Source organism: Juglans regia, chromosome 11, assembly GCF_001411555.2.
Source record: "Juglans regia cultivar Chandler chromosome 11, Walnut 2.0, whole genome shotgun sequence".
Lineage (NCBI taxonomy): Eukaryota > Viridiplantae > Streptophyta > Magnoliopsida > Fagales > Juglandaceae > Juglans > Juglans regia.
Genome location: NC_049911.1, coordinates 20,970,194 through 20,992,990, shown reverse-complemented (window position 1 = coordinate 20,992,990; position 22,797 = coordinate 20,970,194). Strand labels below are relative to the sequence as shown.

The 22,797-nt window shown below is 37.9% G+C and overlaps 2 protein-coding genes across 2 annotated transcripts; one reads left to right on the top strand and one right to left on the bottom strand.

Annotated features, from left to right (window-relative positions):
* Positions 1 to 2,708: 2,708 nt before the first annotated feature.
* On the bottom strand, positions 2,709 to 3,935 carry LOC109017955. The gene is made up of 2 exons (XM_019000138.1): positions 3,341 to 3,935; positions 2,709 to 3,217 (listed from the first exon to the last, which is right to left on the bottom strand). The coding sequence occupies exons 1-2, from the start codon at positions 3,933 to 3,935 to the stop codon at positions 2,709 to 2,711; spliced, it is 1,104 nt and encodes a 367-aa protein (XP_018855683.1).
* Positions 3,936 to 19,542: 15,607 nt separating this feature from the next.
* On the top strand, positions 19,543 to 20,217 carry LOC109017965. Its single transcript, XM_019000150.1, has one exon. It carries the CDS (start codon positions 19,543 to 19,545, stop codon positions 20,215 to 20,217), a length of 675 nt encoding a protein of 224 aa, XP_018855695.1.
* Positions 20,218 to 22,797: the final 2,580 nt, after the last annotated feature.

Sequence of the window (22,797 nt, the reverse complement as noted above, 5' to 3'; positions counted from 1 at the left end):
TCCTCCATGGCTGGATTTTGAGATCTAGCATTTTGAAAAATAAATCCTACATTTCTCATCGGTTACCTATACGGGTTCGATTTGTACATTTTTCTTGTTGGAAATACCCGCTATGTCCATTGAGATTATTCATGTTCTGTTTGGTTTGATTGCTATGTGATGTTTTGATTGATGCAAAAATTGGTCTTTACACCCACGGGTTGGTCTGTGCAGACCCATTGCTATGTTCTGTTTCAAATATGTGTTATGTTTCAATGCCCTTGTGCTCTGTCAAGAGGACGAGTTGGTTTTTTAATGCTATGTGCTGTGTCATTGCTTTGGGTTGGTCTATGCAGATCTATTGCTATGTTCTGGTTCAATGTTTTGTTATGTTTCAATGCCCTTGTTCTCTCTCAATGCTTATTTGTTAGTTGAATGCTATGTGATGTGTCATTGCTTTGGGTTGGTTTGTGCAGACCCATTGCTATGTTGTGTTGTGTTGTATTTCAATGCCCTTGTGCTCTGTCTCAATGATGTGTTATGTGTTGTGTCATTGCTTATGTGTTGTGTCAAGTCTCATTTGTTGTTTTAATGCTAATGGTTAATTGTTTGTAAAGTTATACCAGGAAATCGGTCTTCACAAACTAACCCAAAGTATTGAAATAGAACATAGCATTTAAACAACACATACCAATTTGTATACTTGGGGGGTTGATTCACAAGTGTTAATGGGACCCGATCCATATGGCTAGGTAATCCTAACCCATATGGCCATCAAACATTTTGTGATTTTTTTTCACTAAAGGCAGCTGGGGTTAAGGTTTTGCAGCCATTTTGTGATATGTTACTAATTTTACTGTGATGGAGAAGTAATGTGCCTCACCTAACTCTTGTTGGATTACCTCCCTCGGTTGTGATGATGACAAATCCAAGTTGGTGACACAGGAAATTTGGTTAACTCCTCCATGGCATGGTAATTCGGACTGCCAATAAGGTATGGCAACCGGTTTTGCAGCCATTGGAGGGTGCCAAAATTCTAGCATGTTACCACTCGACTCCTGAGCCACCTACAAAATCACCCCAAATTTTGTTGTTATGTGTCTAACATTTGTATCAAATTTTGTGTGTGTATACCTTTTTAGAGATGGATTTACAAGACCCTGGACATATGTAATTCATAACCTCCTAAGTCAAGATCCTCAACTTGACCCCACTTACGGTGGTCAAAGTGGAGAGTCTCCTATGACTATTGATGACTCTCCACCCATACCCCATAATGATCCTCTGGGCATAAGGAAAGCAGCCAGGGGTGCCAACTTTACCTCCAAAGAAGACAAGTTACTTGTCTTTGTATGGCTTAATTGTAGCATTGATGCCGTTGCTGGAACAAACCAAAAATACTCCCAACTTTGGGAAACTGTTTTTGAATACTTCCAGCAGTTTAAACAAACCACAAATGACCAGACCATAAAGTCTTTAATACATTGGTGGTCGTCCATTCAAAAGGCAACGAACAAATTTTGTGCGAAATTAGCCCAAGTTGAAGGTTTGAATCAAAGTGGCATGACCGAGCAAGACAAGGTAGAATATCAATACTTTTATTTGTTTTACATAGCATTTTGTTTTCAATTATCTTAATTGTCTTTCTTTGTTTACATGCAAGTTTGACAAAGCCACGATCATGTAGCAATCACTAGAGAAATTTTTTTTCCAGTTCGAGCATTGTTGGCACCTGTTGAAGGACCAAATTAAATGGATTCAGCATTGTACAAATGACAGTTCAAAGCGAAGGTTGCGATGTCCCCATCCCCGACCCCGACTCGATGTTTGGGAGCTACAATAGATTTAGTTTTTTTATCTCGAGGCAGAGAATGTTGTGGACAATGAGGCTTAGTATTTGGAGCGGCCACTGGGAAGGAAAGCTGAGAAAGGATAACGAAAGGCCGAAGGCAGGCCAGCTGAGGAGATTGTTAAGCTGAGTAAGCTTAAGTATAGGCTTCTGGAGGAGTCACGTGCTCAGGAGAAAGAGTTTTTTCTTCTCAAGGCCACCAAGATTAAATATGACTGGGAAAAAGAGGGAAATAAAATCTGTCAAGAGGATGAGAGATTGAGATTGGAGGCGGAGAAAGTAGAGTTAGCCAAGAAGGAAGCGGATGAGCGCATTATGATGATCGACGCGAGTACCTTGGCTGGACTGCAATGGGTATATTTCCAGCAATGGCAGAGGGAAATCATGGCAAGACACAATGTTGCAGAAGATTTGGTGTGATTTGGAAAAAATAACAAGTTTATTTTTTTTTATTTTCTGTTTCTAACAATTGTTGTATGGATGACTGTACTATTTACAATTTCTATTGAGGTTGGATGTTATTGATACTGAGACAGTTTAAATTTTTTAAGACGAGCAGTTCTAGATCTATGTTAGAAGGTTGGACGTTATTGATACTCTGTCCATTTAATTTTTCTTAGATGTGGTTAACATTTATGCTAAAAGGTTAAAGATGTAGCCATTAGATTGTGTGCATGGATATTTTCAAAACAGGAAATTGGCCCGTACAATTATAGAAACTATTATAGATTACCACTTGATATTACGGAATCATATTTTCCATCTTCTGTCGATGGAACATGTCTAGGGAATGGAAATTTGATAAATTAAAATATAGTCACTACTAACATGAAGAAAATACAAATATTATGTTGCTAGTCTACTGTTGGGAATAGAATTGTCATTGATGTTCAATAAGATCTGCTTGAAACTGATGATATGCCGACATGTCTCTAATTTGATGATGACGCTGGATGAAGTCCATAAGCTCGGTTGTACAATTGTGCGACAGTTCTGGAAATTCGTCATCAAGTTGATCATACTCAATGTTCGGGACCAGATTATCATCACATTCGTCTTCGATGATCAAGTTATGCAGAATAACACATGCTTTCATTATATATATAAGATCTTTCATCTTAAACATTCGTGAAAGTCCGCGAATGATAGCGAATCGTTGTTGAAGGACCCTAAATGTACGCTCTACATCCTTTCGTACTAATTCTTGTGCTACTGCAAAATGTGTTTTCTTGTTCCCTTGTGAAAATGGAATTGTCTTGACAAAAGTTGACCATTTTGGATAAATGCCATCAGCAAGGTAGTACTTCATTTTGTACTCATTGCCATTGACTGAGTAATTTACTTCTGGAGCACGGCCTTGTACCAGTTCCGTGAAAATAAAATATCTCTCTAGCACATTGATATCATTATGTGAACCAAGTAAACCAAAAAATGCATGTCATATCCAAAGATCATAAGAAGCAACCGCTTCTAAAATAATTGTTGGTTCACGAATATGGCCAGAGTACATACCTTTCCACGCAGCGGGACAGTGTTTCCACTTCCAATGCATGCAATCAATGATTCTAAGCATCTCGGGGAATCCACGTTGTTCACCAACCACGAGCAATCGAGCAATATCATTAGCATTTGGAAACCACAAATATTCATTAGAAAAAACAATAATGATTGTCTTTACGAATTTTTTTAGGCTCTCCATTGCGGTGCTTTCACCAATTCGTATATATTCATCCATAAAATCTGCAGTTACTCCATACGTAAGCATTCTAATGGCAGTAGTTATCTTTTGCATAGAAGATAAACCAAGTCTCCCGACATTATCTCTTTTTTGGATGAAGTAGGGCTTGTAAGCCTCAACCTCATTAAGAATACGAAGAAATAGCGGACGACTCATACGGAATCTCCTTCGAAAAAGATTTGAGGGATATACTGGTGGTTCTGCAAAATAGTCACGAAACAGCTGTTCATGCTCTTGAATATGATCACGCCGTCGCTGCCGATTGCGACCACGCTGGGATGTTGATCCATCATCATCATTAAAAACAACCTCCAACTCATCTTCAAAAGATAAGTTAAGCAACAATTTGCGGAAGAACGAACTAGCCATTTGATGAAGTGAGTAGGAGATAAAGTCAAAAATTGGAAATTTGTAAGATGAAATAGGGGTTAGGTTCATGAGAATGTGAGAATGTGATTGTAACCAAAATGCCTATTTAAAAAAAAAAAAAAAAAAAAAAAAGAAGAAGAAGAAGAAAAAATAAAATAAAAAAATAAAAATAATAAAAATAATAAAAAAATAAAATAAAATAAAAATTACCATTACAATAGGAGACAAAAAAATGTTACTGCTAGAGAGAAGACAAAAAATGTTACCGTTGTAGAGAAGACAAAAAAAAAACTACTGTTGGAGAAAAGACAAAAATGTGATGTTTGAAATGAATAGGAAAAGGACAAAAAATGTAGTGGTTAAGAATAAAAATAGAAGTGAGAGAAAAAAGTAAAAAAGTATGAATAGGAAAAAGTTAGTTTAATATGATAGAGAAAAGATAGGGAATGTGATGCAGGAGGGTTTTTGACGATGCTTAAAATTCGGGATAAAATTTAGGAAATGATGTATTTTAGTTAAAATTTGGAGAATTTTATGAGGAATGGGATGTGAATGCTCTAAAGTGCAAAAAAATAGAGGTGAAAGAAAATAAAAGAAAAATGTAAAGACACTTGGAAACCAAGTCCTAGAGTAAAGCCAACAAATAAACACCATAAGTGCCAAGATATGTGAGTTGTTTGAATTTTGTCTTGGAAACAAGGATAAGATAACAAAAAGTTGTGATGATGTAAAACTCTGCTCAAAATTTAACGCAAAATGGTTTGATTGAGTTGTCTTTTGTTTTTCTGCTTTGCATATAAAATAAATTAAAAATTAAAAATTAAAAATGAAAAAGGAAGGTATCATTTTTGCCTAACCAAGTCAAGAGTACTCGGGCCCTCACTATACTTAGATGTGGAACATCTCTCTCTCTCTCTCTCTCTTTTTTTTTTTTTTTTTATAGTCTACAATGTGAGTGTAGACCCATGACTCATTTTGGAAAAATTATATTCTAGTGCACTGTGCAGAACATATTTTCCACATTTTTTTTTTAATATGTATGTCCCATTAAGTCTCAGAGATGCTATCCAAAGGACTCATAACCTTAAATTGACTAATATTAGTTGAACCTAGTACTAAAAGTCATGAGGTCTCTTATTGCCGGACATAGAAGTTTGATCCATATAGAAACAATCGGTGTTTCTTCATTGAGAAAAAAGGTAGACACCCTACACAAATCTTGTTCCTTAGGTCCTTATAAAAAACTCATTTCTCTATTCATTGTGGAAAAAGATGAGCAATAAAATGAACATACAAAGGGTTGAGCAACCTCATGTTTGGAGAAGATACTCTTTCCAAGTATCTAGGCCGTAGCATAAAGTTTGACTTTTGAAATCAAAGATAACCCATTTGGGAGTATCTATGTGAAAGAAATAAAAAAAAAAAGCAAAATAAAAATATATATTTAAATATTTAAATATCTGATGGTGGTAGTAAGTTGCCTCATTCACGCACCCACATAGACTTTGGCCATGATGACTTTGAGCTGTGTCCACACTTATTTGTTTGGGTTCTTTATTTTAAATAAGAGAGTATGAACCTCTTTCAATGTTGGTTATGTGATTGGAACATTGTACTTGGACATTTGGTGCATTTAGGCAAGTGATTTGGCTTCAAAAGAATTAAGTTGTTTAAAACAAAAATTAAGGGTGTGGGTCAACCTTTATGTTATTTTATTTATGTTTTATTTTTGTGATTTTTTATTTCTCATGTTTTTGGCATATGAGCATTAATTTTATACCAGGTTAGTACCAATTTATTTTGTTTTTGAGTTCTGATATGCATGCACAGGTTTTTTTTTTTAGTTGGTATATGGGCCTTTTTTTGCATGAAGGCATGTTGCATATGGTTTGGAAGTCGTGTTTCGGAAGGGTTCTTTTTTTTTTTTTTCTTGTCTTAGTGTTTATGTCTCAGTAAGACTCTAAGCTATGGCCAGGCTTGTGCATGACACAACAAGTCACATAGTAACTTAAGTTGCTTAGTGGTTGAATAGACACTCACCCCCCGAAATTTCCTGCCTCACTCACCCACGTCTCTCTCAGTCTCTTTGTGCCCTAGACGAACACAAGTTCTCACGTTTCTAGTGTTCTAGATCACTTCATTCCTTATAAATCGTGCAGACCTCCACATCTACACCCGATTCCAAATCACGATAAGTGCTCTATTCTTTTATTTTCTCTTCCTTTCAAGTTCTAGGGCACTGCGTACACCTATTTGGGATTGTTGTTTTTTGGTACGACTTGAAACTTGGATTGTTTTCATGGTTCGGGTGTGAAGAAGTGGATTGTGTGAAGTGGGCCTATTTTTGTTCATTTACTAAGGAAGGATTTTTGGTGGTTAATGCTTTATACACTTTAGTTTCATGATATGCCCACCAAGTGTTTGATTTTTTGCCTTAACAATTTTTTCTCAATCTTTTGTAAATTGTTTTACATGCTTTCATATTCATTCATCGGTTATATCTAAATGCATGGTTGAGTTGAGATCAGATGGTGTTTGGCCCAAGCTTTTACACGGCACACATAGGTTTGGATCTGATTCATTTTGATTGTGATAGTGTCACTAACCATTCACAGATGAGATTCACAGATGCAACAGGTGTTGGAAAATGTCATGGACTCCGATATGGAAAAATAGTGATCATTGTCAGATTAGTGACAAAAAGGGGGGAGTGGAGAGAACAGCTAAGCAGATTGAGAGGGAGCAGATTGATTTTTTTGGTATTATGAAATTTAGGGGGAGCTGGAGTGTGTTGCTAAGGGGGAGTTAAATGAATTTTTGTTTTCTTTTGTTTTTTTTTTCTGTGTTATTATATTTAAAATAGTTTAATATTAAGGGAGAGAACTAAATTCTAATTTGGAAAAATTACTTTAAAAAATTTATTTCATTTAAGTTTATTTTTATTGGACATAATTTTCATTTTAGACTAGAACATGCTTAAGCTTTGAATTAGATTTTAAATCTTGTGAATTTTGATAGTACTAATCTTAGTCATTGTTCTATATTAGTATTTTTTATTCTTGATTATTTGGTTGGAATTCTACTCGGTTTTTGGTTTGTTGTTTGTATTTTTGACAGGTTTATATTACATTCATCAAGTTGGTTTTGCCACCAATCTGCCAAAGGGGGAGATTGTACATGCAAGAGTTTGGCTAGAACTAGGTAACTAAGTTGATTCATTTGAATAGGACTAGGTAACTAAGATGATAGACTTCATCTTATTTTTTGTTTTGTGATTTGAATAAATGTAAAATACTTTGACTTTATCTATAACTATTGAGTTTACTTAGAAGTTATTAGGAAGTGTTTTAGATAAGTCAAGAATGTGAAAATTAGGTTCCAAGGGTTCTGTAATTATCCGGTGATGAGTTTGAATGAGAAATTGCTAATGATGAGAAGATTAAGTGTAAGGTGTTAGCATCCCATCAAAAGAGTCCCTCACTACAGAGTCGCTCTGTCAGCATAATCCTACTGCAATTCAAACTGCTTTTAGATTATTTAGTTAAGGGATCATATTCTAATTGCAATTCAATTTTGGATATTTTTTAGAACATTTTCTAGTGCATATTTTGGTAAGAAAATTTATTAGAGAATTTTCATATTGTTTCTCTTAAAAAGTGTGATCGTTGCTACAAGATTGAGATTGAGTTATCGTGATTCAACCACTAGAGTTCTAGAAGAAAAGCCAATATTTGAAGACCATCTGAGGTTCTGGCTGCTGGTTTGTCTCGTCAAGTAAGAGTATCAATTGATAAAGGCTTTGTACTTGAAACTTGCTTGTAATTGAGTTTCAAATAATAAAATTGACTTTTCTGGATTTGGCTACCATGTAGGGTTTTACTTTTAAAGAGTTATTTAAAAGGATTTCCCTTCAATACCAATCTTGGTGTTATGCAATTTATTTATTTTATGTTAATATTTTCTTATCGTATAATTGCATGATTGACAATTAACCAATTTATTGAGTGAATAGGTAGGACTTTGTATTACGATATAGGGACATTTGAGTAATTTCAGATTGAGACTTAATTGTTAAGGAAGGATGAAAAGTTTCGAAAAAGGGTGGAAAAGATTATGAAGAGGAAGTTGGGTGTGGAAGTCAATCAAGTCGATATTCAAGGCGACAAGCAGACATCTAGCATGAATGCACCTATAGTTTGAGAAATCTGGATAAAATAGTATTTGTATCACCTAATATATAAACCAATAATGATAATGTGAAAAATACTAAAAATAAATATAGAATTAATAGAACAGTTAATTGAACTTCAATTAATATTGGTCATACCTGCGTTAATGAACACCTAGAAAAATGAAATATAGAAGTAAGCATAAAAGTAGAAAGAGCATTGATGAGAGAGTAACCTTAACTTCTAAAAAAAATGCTAGATTGATTCTAATGTCCCAGAGGTAATATCACAAAGGCTTAGTTTACATGGCATGCCCAAATTGTCTTCTACTTTCCTCCCCTGCAACCAGTTAAGAATGCACAAAAATAAATCCACATCAATCAAAACTTAAGAAAGCCAAAAAAAAAAAAAAGAGACAACCCCCAAATTGTCTTCTACTTACCCAAGCTGCAGCTCGGAAGCATCCGTTGTAGCAACCATGCATACAATGAGAGACATCCCTCAAAAAAAAAAAAAAAAAACGCAACAAAAAAGACTTGTGTCTTGTATCCAACGAGAGGTTAAATACCAAAATGACAGGTACAAAAATGTAGGGAGGCCTTAACCAAAAAGAACATGTAATGAACTACTTGGAAACTAGTAACTTTACTTCCCTTCATCATAAGCTAACTAGGAAAGATGAGAGAACGTATGACAATTTACAAGCTTTTGGGTTACTAGCCAGTAAATGTACAGAAAGCTAGCTAGAGTTATAAAGAAATCAGTATTTGATGACATGGTGGCGCAGCCAAAGCTCATACATGACCATATGGAATGCATCATATTTGATGGGTGGAGAGTTCCACTGGAAGTGTCTCTGGATCGGATTGATAAAAATCCAAAAAGAAAAATTTCATCAGTTAAGGCTTACATTCTTCTTCTCTTGGATAGATTGAGAACATTAGAATAAGTAGGAGTCAGTATGGAAGTAAGTTATTCCGTAGACTTTCTATTTGGGACATGCCTTTTGTGTTATTTAATAAATCTTTGATTACTGAAAAAATGATTCATAGTACGTTCTTTGTCAATGGAAGTGAGCAACATAAGCCGAAAAGTTACATACATGAACTAAACAAAATATATTACGGGCAGGACTATCGGAGTTTATTCGAGTACACCATATCCTATTTTAAATTAGAGTTGTTCGATAATATGAAAAAGGAAAGTAAGCATAAATCAAATATGCTATTTAAAATAATCAAGTTGAAATAGGAAGGCATCTACCTTAACTAAATTCTTATGTAGTGGGACAGAGTGTAACGCCCCGATCCCAAATGTCCAGAGAGTTAGCTCTTAATACTTAACATCAAACATCAATAACACAACTATAAAATCCAGGAAACTCCATAAAATGTTAATCTATTTAATCAATCCAAATATCTAGGTTCCTTCATGGGGACAAACAAGAAATTCTCAGTAACATAAACTAAAAATTCTCCAAAACTCGAAAATATCCTTGACTCATCAAATTAAAATAACCAAAAATAAAAACAGTTTTCTAACTACGACTTTCAAATAAGTACTTGTACCCTTAGACAGGGGCTTACTCACGGAGGAATCACGCGGCAGCGTGCGACGCAGCTAGGGGCTAGAAGCTTAGCGACGTAGCGATGGTGATTTCAGCAGAGCACAGGAAGTGAGAGAGAGTGAGAGAGAGAAACATGGTGAAAGTATGAGTGAGAGACGGAGAGAGTATGTTGTGCGGAAGGGGAGAGAGCTCATCGTGGGACAGCAAGAAGGCGTGCGACTGTTCGGGAGCTACGTGCGGTGGCTTCCGTAGTGTAACGTGGCTGAAAAACCAAGGGGCACAGGGAGAGGGAGAGGCCGGCGCAGGAGCTCAGTGGAACAGCTTGAGCAAGGACTGCTCTGTTTCGGGAGTGGGAAAACAGAGTATGCAGTGTGTGTTCCTCCTTCAATGGCTGGGCGACAGTGGTTGGCTTTCCTTGGCGACGAGGACGGCCTGGAGGGTGGTGTGCTGTTTGCAACGAGGAGTTGCTGTCTGTGAGTTCATGTGGCAGGGCAGCAGCATCATGGAGAATCAAACCGTGTTGCGTTACATCTTGGCCAGCGGTTGGGGTGTTGCACGGCTTGGGGTGGGTTTACGTGACCAAGGGGGAGGAGTGTTCTGCAATGTCTATCTTACAGTGTTGGTGGTTTGCGGTGGAGGTTTATGGAGGCAAAGTTGATGAGCGTAGAGTCGAGAACGCGGAGAGGCAGTGAACGAGAGGGAGTTATGCATGGGTTGCGTCGATTTCGTATGGGGGCAGTGAGAGTTCTAGGCGGTGCACGATGGAAATGGGTTGTGTTGCGGAGGAGCTGTGGTTGCTGTTTGTGTGGGGAGGAGTGGCTAGCGGCGGTAACAAACGTAACAAAGGCAGTTCTCTATGCATGGCTAATGTGTGCGTATATATATGATGTGAAAATCCTAGAGATATGAGGGAGACGTGCGTGCGGACGGAAATAGGGTCATGCGTGTGCATGGAGTGGATACAAATATACTAGAGACGTTATCATCATGCATGCCGTGGACGAGAGGAAAACTTAGGGGTGAAAGAACTAGACGAAAAAAATAAAATGTATGGGGAAGTTAACGTGTGAAAATAAAATAAAATAAATAATTATAAAAAAAATAAAAATTGAGCTTGACTGGGTCTGGATGTTACACAGAGTATTCTCTCAACCGCTTTCCTTTTCTGGAAAGCAATAGAGATGAAGTCGTTAATCATCTTCCTCAACTGAGGAAGCAAGGATCTCTTTGCTTGTGTGGTGAGCAGAGGAGTGCGATGGAGGATGTATGGAGGAGGTTAAAGTTGAACGACGAGGAGGAGAGTCCGATTGAAATTCAACAGGAGGTGGTAGGGTTGACGAAATCGAAGGGTAAAAGAAGTCTTTGGAATGTGATTTCAGATCGTATGTAATGCCCCGGTCCCGCAAGGATCGAAGAGTTACTCCCTATAACTTAAAACTCACAATTCATCAATATATTTATAGACTCCAAAATATAACGTCGTCAGAAAACTACAAAATCTCTTAATAAAATTCTCAACTTCTCAAAAATCTTCTGTGAGTAATCCACTGTGCTTAAATAATCATCTCACCGATGCTCCAGAATCCTGATCCTTAGCTGGACTATTCAAAAATCATCTGAAAAATAATTGGAGATAAGGGATGAGTTATCAACAACTCAGTAAGCAGAGGACATATACTAGTATATAAACATGAGCATTTTCACAGAGTTTAAAATGCAGAAATAAAACATTTCAGTATTAATATGCAAATCTCAAAAATACATATTATCAGAAAATCAGAGCGACTTTTCAAACATTTCATATTCAGAAACTAATTTTTCATATTCAAAGACTCATTTGGCACAACATGACTGAACAACTTCGTCTTATCATATTATATCAGAACAGAGACCATGTTTAACCCCCGTGGTAGGGTTGTGCATCCTGCGGAAAGCCAAGCAGAACATAAATCACCATGTTACCAAAGCGATTGCACTCAAAATAGAAAACCACTATTATATCTGGTGACGGGCCAGAGGTCACTATTATCTCCCGTGACAGGGTTAGATGTCACTATTATATCCAGTGACAGGGCTAGAGGTCACTATTATCTCTTGTGATAGGGCCAGAGGTCACTATTATATCCCGTGACTGGGCCAGAGGTCACTATTATATCCCATGACAGGGCCACATATCAGAGCAAAACAGAATCAGAATCACCATATCAGAATCAGAAAGTCATGCCAAAGGTTTTTCAGATGCCACATCATAACAGTGTACAGAACAGAACAGAATAAGATCACAAAACATACTTTATGCACAAAATTTCATATTCGCTCTCTTTTTCAAAGTTCAGAAACAGAATGTCAAAAATAAGCTCATGTCTACACCAATCATGACAGAAAATACTTTCTTCTTAAACAGAATCTCATGAGTAATGCAGAACAATTCTCTGAGGTTGTTTTCAGATTTCTTTTCATAAAAAAACATGCACATTTTCCAAAAAGGACCTCAGTTCATTTTATTTTAATGCAAAGTCTAGCATAGGAACCTCGCTTACCTGGACTTCTTAACTTTTCAGAATTTTCCTCAAAAATGCCGAACAAATATTAATCATCACCTATAAGAAAATAGTCACGTAACTTCCATAAATTTCCAACCAACCACGTATTTCGATATTAAAACTTAAAAATGCTAAAAGAACCTATTTTAAGAGCCTCAAAATCTAAAATTCTCATAATACCTAAAATACCAACATTTTCTAAGACCATCAATATCCACTTAATCGAATTCGTATTGAATAAGAAAAATTTATCGAATAAGTATTATGATAATTATAGAACTCAATAAAAATTAATATTCAAAATATCTAAAATACCAACAATATTTTATAAATAAAAAGAATACATTGGTTACTAAACTTTTCCTAAAATAATTCATGAAAAATTCACCTCTTATGAAAAATAGATTTACTTACTTTAACTAACAATATTATCAAAATACAATATAATATTTATTAAAACTTAAAAAAAAATCCTATTTAAATATAAACTCAACACAAAAAAATACTTCTCAGCCGAACACTCAAACCGTGAACTTTCCATATATATATTAGGTTAAAACTAGTAAGTGCCCAAGTTAAAACTTTGCTTATAAATATACACACACACATATATATAAATATATATATAAACACCTTATACGTAAAACAAACGATAACATACAAAAGAACAAAAGAAGAAAAAAAATGTAGCAGCGGCAGGGACTCACCGAGATGGTGAAGTGCAACGGCACAGTGTGCGATAGGAGGTGGTGCACTCGGTGGCTATGCACTGGACGAGAAAGAGAGAGAGAGGATTTTTCGTCTCGGTTGCCTTGTGCAATGGAGGATTTTTCGAACTTTATAGATACTGGAGGTCTCCTTGAAGTCCCTTTCACAGGAAATAAACTTTCTTGGTGTAATGGACAAGGTGGCTTGGCTAGAAGTTGCACTCGCCTGGATAGAGCTCTTTATAACTGCAGGTAGTTGGACTTATTCCCCTTGGTTTCTTTGACATATTTGGCTCGTAGGTCCTCGGATCATTCTCCTTTATTAGTCGGGTTGAAGGAAAGGCTGCGTTATGGACCCAGCGTCTTTAAATTCCAACAAATGTGGACTTTGCATGATGATTTTTGGAGGATTGTTTCGTTAGTCTGGCAGGAAGGTAGCTATGGTTCTGGGTTGTCGAGTCTTGCTATTAAGCTTAAAAGACTTAAAATAGCACTAAGACGCTGGAATATAGATGTTTTTGGATGGACTGGGGCGCATATTAAAAGGTTGGAAGAGAGAGTGGAGGAAGGCGAGACTCAGCTTCAAGAACATTATTCGGTTGACGTTGAAACTGATGTTTTAGCTTCTAAACTGGAACTTTCGTCCTGGTTAAAAAGAGAAGAAACTCGGATTGCTCAAAAAGTAAAAAAAACATGGATTGAGCATGGGGAGGTAAATTCGTCTTTTTTTGCAGCCTTACAAGTGCGGAATCGCTTTAATATTCAAAATATGAAGCTAAATGATGGTCGGTTTCTCTCTTCCCCGGAGGCCATTCATGAGGAAGCAGTACATTACTTTGAGGAATTTCTTCAGGCCCGCTCTAGTGGTTCTGTTCCGTCTCTTTCCCAGTTAATTCAGGCGGAAGTCACAGATATGGAAAATCAAAATATTTGCAGGTGCCCTTCCGAACAGGAAGTTAAGGATGCATTATTTTCTATTCCTGTCAACAGTAGTCCTGGACCTGATAGTTTTGGGTCGGGTTTTTTCCGTCATTGCTGGTCTTTGGTGAAAACTGAGCTTGTGGAGGCTGTTAGGGAATTCTTCTTGGGGTCATCTCTTCCCAGGTATTATACTTCTTCTTACCTTGTTTTAATTCCTAAGGTTCCAGACCCTTCATCTTTTGATAAATTTAGACCTATAAGCCTTTGCTCAGTGGTTTATAAAATTTGCTCTAAATTGTTCGTTGGAAGACTTAAGTCGGTTTTGAGCCGATTAATTTCTATGGAGCAAGGTGCTTTTTTGCCAGGAAGAAGTATATTTGATAATATTAGCCTTACTCAAGAACTGGTTCATGATATTAATAAGCAGGTTAGAGGAGGTAATATTATGATGAAGATTGATATGGCCAAGGCTTATGATACGGTTGATTGGCATTTTTTATTCCAAGTTTTGCATGCTTTTGGTTTTTCTATTGATGTTTGTCATCTTGTTAACCAATGTTACACTAATACTTGGTACTCGGTGGTGATGAATGGTACGGCTAAAGGTTTCTTTAAGGGTGGAAGGGGTCTTCGTCAAGGGGATCCTATTTCTCCTTATTTATTTATTCTTGTTGAAGAAGTTTTCACGAGGCTGTTACGTAGTAAATTTCAAGATGGTCAAATTGGTTTTTTTTCCCAACCTCGCTCTGGTCCTTTGATCTCTCATTTACTTTATGCGGATGATATGATGATTTTTGCTAATGGTTGTAAAAGGTCTGTTAAAATGATAAGAGATACTCTTAATGTCTATGCCAGCTGGTCGGGCTAGGTTGTTAATGCAGAGAAATCCTCAATTTTTTTTTCTTCAAAAATTTCTTTTTCTCGCAGACGAGAAATTTTATTCATGACTGGATTCAAGGTTGGGAACTTTCCTGTTAAATACTTGGGAGTACCCATTATTTCTGGTCGCATGAAGTCCTTGAATTTGGAGGATTTGATTATTAAAATAAGAAAGAAAATTGAGGGTTGGAAGATGCGGTTTTTATCTTCAGGGGCCCGTTTACTTCTTTTAAAGCATGTTTTATCAAGTCTTCCTGTTCATTTGTTAGCTGTGTTACAGGCCCCAAAGTCAATTCTTGCGGACATTAATCGTTTGTTTAGCACTTTCTTTTGGGGATCGATGGAGGGGAAGGAAAAAAAAAATGGGTGAGATAGGATTTATTATGTAAACCAGTGGACGAAGGTGGAGTGGGTCTTCGTAGGTTTGTTGATATTCAAAAATCTTTGCATATTAAGTTTGCCTGGAAACTTCTCACTGAAAATTCGTTGTGGTCTAATTTTTTTAAGGCCAAGTATGTGAAGGATCAACATATTTCTTTAGTCAATCCGTTAAAAGGGACCCGGTTTTGGAAGAATATCATGGATTCGATCCCTATTGTTCTTCGAAACTCTACTTGGTTGGTTAAAGAAGGAAATCTCTCTTTTTGGAGAGATAAATGGATTGAGCCAAGCCCGATATGTGAGGAAATTAACATTGTGGATTCTCCAAATTTGAAGATTAAGGAATGTATGAACGAAAACAGCTGGGATATGGATTTGTTGGTGCGGCTTGTGGGGTGCGACTTATCAAACAAGATTCTATCTACGATAGGGGGAAAAAAATGGTTCTGATATTTTAATTTGGTTGAGTAATTCAGATGGCAGATTTTCTTCATCGACTGCTTGGGATTTAGTCCGTGTTGTTGCTCCTAAATGTCAATGGTCGGAGTGGATTTGGCATTCGGCCTTGCCTAAGAAATTTTCCGTGGCCATGTGGAAAGCCTTTTCACAAAGTTTGAGTGTTGATGATCGTATAAGGCGCCTTGGTATACCTGTGGTTTCCAAATGTGAGTGTTGTGAAGAAGGGGCTTTTGAGGATTTAAATCATGTTTTATATGGGGGGAGAATTGCTTCGAAATTGTGGAAGACCTGCTCTAATTTCCTGGGTATTCCGTACGTGTCTAATAGATCATGGATTCAAACGGTAGAAGCTTGGTTTCGTAGAACAAAAAAATCTACTCAGGTTGGTAATTTGGTTGGTGTGGTTCCGGCGATACTAATTTGGAGTTTGTGGACATGGCGGTGCTCTGCCCGTATGGAAGGCCGTCATGATAATTTTGATACCTTATGGAGGTCTGTTAAATACTGGATTGGTTGGGTTGGTAGTAGATTGAGAGCTTCTGACCGATGGAATAAACAGGATATGGATATTCTGAAAGAGTTGCAGTTGCCAGTTATTCAAGCTTGTACTAAACAGGTGCATGCTATTTCTTGGCATAAGCCTAATAGAGGATGGTTTAAATTAAATGTGGATGGTAGTAGTTTGAATAATCCTGGTGAATCTGGTGCGGGAGGTGTGTTACGTAATCATGAGGGCATTACTCAATTTGCATTTGCTGAATACCTTGGAGTTGGTTCTAACAATCGCGCTGAGTTGATGGCACTGTTGTTGGTTTGCGTCGTTGTAAGTTGTATGGTTTTAATAATATTATTCTTGAGTTGGATTCGCTTTTGATTGTTAATTGGCTTAAAGAAGGTCGCTGTAATGTTTGGTATTTGGAGGATTTTTGGGAAGAAATCAAATGTCTGCTAGTTGGGATGAATGTGAGGCATCAACATGTTTATCGAGAAGGAAATTCTGCAGCAGATTGGCTTGCGAGACTGGGCAGTAGTGGACAATCTGAAGAGTTTAATCAAGAAAATATTCCCCATATGCTTAAAGGTATTTTGCGTCTGGATCGGTGTGGTTTGCCTACTTTGAGAGTTGTTTAGTGTTTTTGTTGTTGAGGTTAGTTTTGGTTAGTAAGGTCCTTTTTTTGCATGCTGGGCTTTGGTCTTTTGTAAACCCCCAGATGCTTTTGATGTAACCACGGTATTCCTCCGCCATAAGTGAGGGTTTATTAATAAAATTGGGGAGGGGTCACTAATGGACATGTGGCCCTAACTCTTTAATTAAAAAAAAAAAAAAAAAAAGAGAAAGAGAGAGAGAGATGCACAGTGAGAGAGATAACGGAGAGAGAGAGCTTACGGGAGAGTAAACCGAATGTGAGAGACAGAAAACAGAGAGGGAGATTACCGTGCGGCGGGGTGGCAAGAGGCGGACCTGGGGTGACGGAAAACTTCGCTGGCGGTTTCTAGAGCCGCAACGAGAAGGAGCTCTCGGTGGTAAATGGTTGTAATGGCTCACGGTAGGAGGAAAAACATCCTCTGTTTCGGGAGTGAAAAACAGAGGCTTGTGGGATGGCTATCGAAGGCTAACTGATGGGTTCACGGCTGGGTCACGGTGGCGGCGTAAGGTAGCGTTGAGGAGGAGTAAGCGGCAACTTGACTTCCTTGGGAGGCTACATTTTCCAGGAGACAGTTGGGTAAAATCGTGAAGATGCAGGTTGGCTTTTGGCCGTGCACAGGCGAGTCTCTTGTCGTGCGATCCGCTTGCTCGGCATCTCACATGGTGCAATGGTTGCCCGCGGTTGCTGACCTCCTTGTATGAGCGGGACACTCTCATGGTAATGGCATGCTGTTGCAACTGAGGCCGAGACAGACGCGATGGCACACAATGAGGCGTTGAGCCTTGGTGAAGGACGCTAACAGTGGAGGGTAAGGGGGTCAGTTTTACGTGCATGGAAAATGGAGGTTGGCGTTGAACTAGGAGGGGCTGCACGATGGTGATCTCTGGAGGCTGGATGCAGCAATGATACAAGGCAGTCTTCAAAAAATATATGATGAAAACGTGTGTCTACACGGGTGATAAGAAAAAACCCTAAAGTTTGAAAAGAGAAAGACGTGCATGGGTAGTGCTGTGCGTGGGAAAAATAAAATAAAATAATAAAATAATAATTAAAGTCCAACAATAAAATTATTCACTAAAGCAAAGTGTAATTTAAATGTAAACACTAATTAATATCAAGAAAGCTCAAAGTAAAATTCACAACTTAAGAATTATAAAATAAATCCAATGAGAAAAATTCGATAAATTTTAAAACAAGAACAATAATATTTAAATTAATTAAAATAATCATTCACTAAAAAGAACAATACAGTAAATAAAAAAAATACGGGGTATTACATCGTAGGATTGGAAGGGATATTGTCAAATTGATGATGGAAAAGGTGTGGAAGGTTGGTAAACCATTAGAATTTCATGATATTGGGAGTAATTGCTTGTTATTTCTTTTATCAATTGAAGAGATAAGGTGAGAGTTCTTGCTGGTTGTCCATGGCTGTTTGATAACCATTTGTTTGTTCTCAATGATTTAGAGGGTGAAACACAACCTAGCCAACTTGATTTCGATCATGCTTGTCTATGGGTGCAGATGCTGAATTTACCTCTGAGCTATAGGAATAAGAAAATGGAGGAGGTAATTGGAAGATCTTTGGGGGATGTTATGGAGGTAGATTTATAAGAGGATGGTGTGGCTTGGGGGAGGTGTTTAAGGGTGAAGGTGGAGTGTAATTTAAGAAGGACTTTAGCTCGTGGAAGAACCATTGTTGTGGATGGAAGATCTAGCGGGGTGCCATTTCAACATGAGAATTTGCCTAGGATTTGCTTTAATTGTAGAAGGATTGTTCATGAGAAGGATGGATGTAAGGAAAGGGAAGGGAATTCTGGTCAATATGGTGCTTGGCTGAGAGCTATACCTCAAACCAGGAAAGGCAATGCTAAGGGCATGAATTAGAGAGGGAACGAGTTTAATGAAGAAAAAAAAGAAAAAGTCAGGGACTAATTGTGATAATGTGGATAAGGGAGAGGAGTTAGAAGGGGGAGAAATGGAAAATGAGGTAGTAAATGAAGGGGAGGAATTGAGTGGTGGTCTGGAGGTACAATCTGCAGTTAAATTGCAAGTGGTGATCAAGGAAAGGCCATATGTCTATGAATGTGAGAAGGATGGTCAAAAGATTGGGTTTGAAAGCAAGATGCAGTTGGAAAGAAATAGTCCTAATGTAGAGGAAGAAGTTCAAGAAAGCAAGAGATCCTCGAGATGGAAGAGAAGGGCTCGAGCTAGGCCTGAGGTAGGTAAGCTTTCTAGCTCTCTTTCTGCTTTGAAAGAAACTATGAGCCTGGGGAGGATGAATGTGAATTGATGATGGATGGGAAGAGGATGAGAGGTAATGAGTTTTTGGTCTGTGATGAGGACAGGCTAGGGGTGGTGGCTGCTAAGCAGCACCACCTGGCATTATGTTAACCTTATGTTGGAACTGTCGAGGGCTTGGCAACCCTCAGACAGTTCAGGACCTTAGCCATATGGTTAAGTAAAAGAGGCCTACTCTGGTTTTTTTTTTTGTGAAACAAAGACTAGATCTCATAAAATTGCAGGACTGTAGAGAAGACTAGGTATGGAGGGTTGCTTGTTTGTGGATTCTATTGGGAGGAAATGAGGTCTTGTGATGTTTCGGAAAGAGGGGAGTGGAGTGGAGGTGATCAATTACTCGAATTGGCATATTAGTGTTCTTGTTAAAAGGGATAAAAGGGGAAGAGATTGGACTTTTACTGGTTTTTATGGTAATCCTGAGACAGGTAGGAGATGTCTTTCTTGGGACTTATTAAGGAAGTTAAAGCCTTCTAATGATGCTGCTTGGTGTGTAGGGGGAGACTTTAATGAAATATTGTGGTAGGAGGAAAAGATGGAGGGTAAGAGAAGGGCTGAGAGTCAAATAAATTTGTTTAGAGAGGTGTTCGAGGATTGTGGATTAGGGGACCTTGGCTGTTCTGGCCATGGATTTACTTGCTCCAATAAGCATTCTGATCAATCTTTTACAAAAGAAAGGTTGGATAGGTTTGTGGTGAATGACAAATGCAAGTCTCTATATAAAGAAATGAGAGTAGAGGCTTTGAGTGGAAGGTGTTCAGATCATTTGCCAATACTATTATCTATGGATGAAGGTGAGCAAAGTAGGATGAGAAAACTTTTTCCTTTTAGATTTGAAGCTTGTTGGATTAAGCAGGAGGAATGTGTTGTAATTAGAAGAGGATGGGTGAAAGGGCAGTCTATTGCAGAACCTTTTCAGAGATTTCAAGCCAGACTCAAGATTTGTAGTGGTTCCTTATCTTCATACTTTAAAAGAAGCGATAAGGGGAGAGGGGGGAAGATTGAACAGATGTCATGCAAGATTAAGAAAATTCAAGAAAATTTATGTCAGGAAAATATGGAGGAGTTGAAGGCTTTGCAAGAAAAGGTTGGTGTGTTATTGGAGAAAGAAGATGTGAAGTGGAAGCAGCGTGCAAAGAGAAACTGGTTCAACTTGGGGTTAAAAATGCTAGATACTTTCATGAGTGTGCAAATCATAGGAGGAAAATGAATAAGATTGTGTCTACTAGGGATGGTCAGGAAGTTTTAAGGGAAAATGAGGAAGATGTTGCTACTGCTTTCAGAGATAATTTTTCTATGATTTACACTAGTGCCAATCCTTCTTGTCAAGCTATTCAGAAGTGTAGTGAGGTTGTGGAGCCAAGGGTTACAGTGTCTATGAATGACTTTCTAGAGAAAGAATTCCAAAAGGAGAAGGTAGAGGAGACTTTGAGAATGATGGGTGCTTTTTAAGGCCTTGGGACCTGATGGTTATGGGGCATGTTTCTTCCAATCCTTCTAGCATGTAGTAGGGAATGATGTGTATAAAGTAGTGTTGGGCTTTTTGAATGGTGGTAACTTGCATTAACAAAACTTTTATAGCTCTGATTCTTGAAGTAAGTGAGCCAAAAAGTGTGAATGAATATAGGCCTATAAGTCTTTGCAATGTTGTTTATAAAATCATTGCAAAGACTTTAGCAAATAGACTGAAAAGGGTGTTGGATGAGGTTATTTCAAAATGCAAGAGTGCATTTATCCCCTGGAGGTTGATTTCTGATAATGTAATAGCAGCATATGAGATGTTGCATTTGATGAAGTGTAGACAAAGAGGAAGAGTTGGAAGCATGGCAGTAAAACTTGACATTTCAAAGGCCAATGATAGGGTGGAATAGGGCTATTTGAAGGTTGTGATGGAAAAATTGGGATTTGGAGCTAGGTGGATTGGATTGATTATGAGATGCATTTCACCAATCTCATATGATGTTCTTGTAAATGGAAAGCCAGGAGATTCTACTAATCCAACTAGAGGATTAAGACAAGGAGATCCCTTATCTCCTTATCTTTTTCTGATTTGTGCAGAGGGGTTAAGTGCACTGCTTGAACAGGCTAAGGGGAGAGGTGAGATCAAAGGGGTTTCAGTGGCTCAAGGGGGGATGAAATTGACTCATCTCCTATTTCTTGATGATTTTTTCATTTTTGAAAAAGCTTCATGGAGTGAGTGGAAGAAAATGAGTGGGATATTGGAGGTGTATGAGAAGGCATATGAGCAAAGCTTGAATAAGCATAAGACAACTATTCCTTTTAGTCCTACTATTGCTTCGGAGGTGAGAGCAGATATTGTGAAGGATTGTGGGGCTAGAGTGCAAAGCAATTGTGAAAAATATTTAGGGTTGCCAATCATCGTTGGTAGATCTAAATATCGCAATATCAAAGATAGAGCATGGAAAAAGTTGAGTAACTGGAAAAACCAATTTTTATCACCCTCAGGAAAAGAAGTTATTCTAAAGGCAGTCATCCAAGCTATTCCCACGTATTACATGAGTGTCTTTAAATTGCCTATGAAGTTGTGTCAAGAGCATCACAAATCACAAAGTTCTTGTGGGGATTCAAGCAGAGGGACAATAGAATCCAATGGAGGAGTTGGCCAAAAATGGGAATGTCAAAAGCTGATGGAGGGTTGGGTTTCGGAGAATTAGATGCTTTTAACAGGGCTCTCCTTGCAAAGTAGTGTTGGAGGGTGATGTTAAACCCTCAATCTATGGCTGTAGTAATTCTTAAGGAAAAGTACTTTCAAAATTCTGTGATCTTGCAAGCCTCTTTGGGGTCTAACCCTTCTGCTATTTGGAGGAGTCTGTGGGGTTTTATGGAGTTACTAAAGGATGGTTTGGTTTGGAGAGTAGGGGATGGTAAGAATATAAAAATTTGGGAAGATAGGTGGATTCCCAAGGCAGTAACTTTTAAAACTCAATCTCTTCTGAACATCCTAAATGTTGAGGCAAGAGTGGAGGATTTGATTAATGTGAATGAAGGGTGGAATGAAGAGTTAGTGAGGCAAGTGTTCAATGATGATGAAGCTAATGTGATTTGCAGACTACCTGTTAGTATTGTTGGGCTCCCAGACAAGCAAATATGGGCTTATTCAAAGGATGGTTTGTTTAGTGTTAAATCTGCCTATCATGCTGAAATGAGAAAAAAAGATAGGGGAGAGGGGAGGCATCAGAAGAGGTAAAGGAGGCTTGGAGGAAATTATGGAGGTTGAATATTCTAGGGGTTGCAAAAGTTTTTGTGTTCCAAATTACCAATTGCCTTCCAACAAAAAGAAATTTGATGAGGAGGAAAGTCCTAAAAGAAGCTTTATGCCCAGTTTGCAAGAGGGTTGAGGAATCAGTTTGTTATGCTTTGTGGAGTTGCAGTGGGGCTAGTGATGTGTGGGCTTGTGAGAGAAGTCCAGTGCAGAAGTGGTCTAGCTGTGAGAAGGATATGTTTGACCTCTGAGCGGAATGGACCTCAAAGCTTGCTCAAGATTAATTGGAGGTGATGGCTGTGGTACTGAGAAGGGTGTGGCTGAGAAGGAATGTGGTGGTTTTTGAAAACAAGTTTGAGGGTCCAAATGAAGTTTCTAATCTAGCAGCAGAGATGTTGATAGATTTCCAGCAAGCTCAAATTAAGCAAGTCCTTGCAAAATCTTAAGCATGACAACAAATTTATGCCAATCAAGAATATCATTGAATGGCAAGTCATAATAATTTGACAATATCACTGCACAAAATCAAATACATAAAGAAATTGGGTGGGGAAAAAACTTAGATGA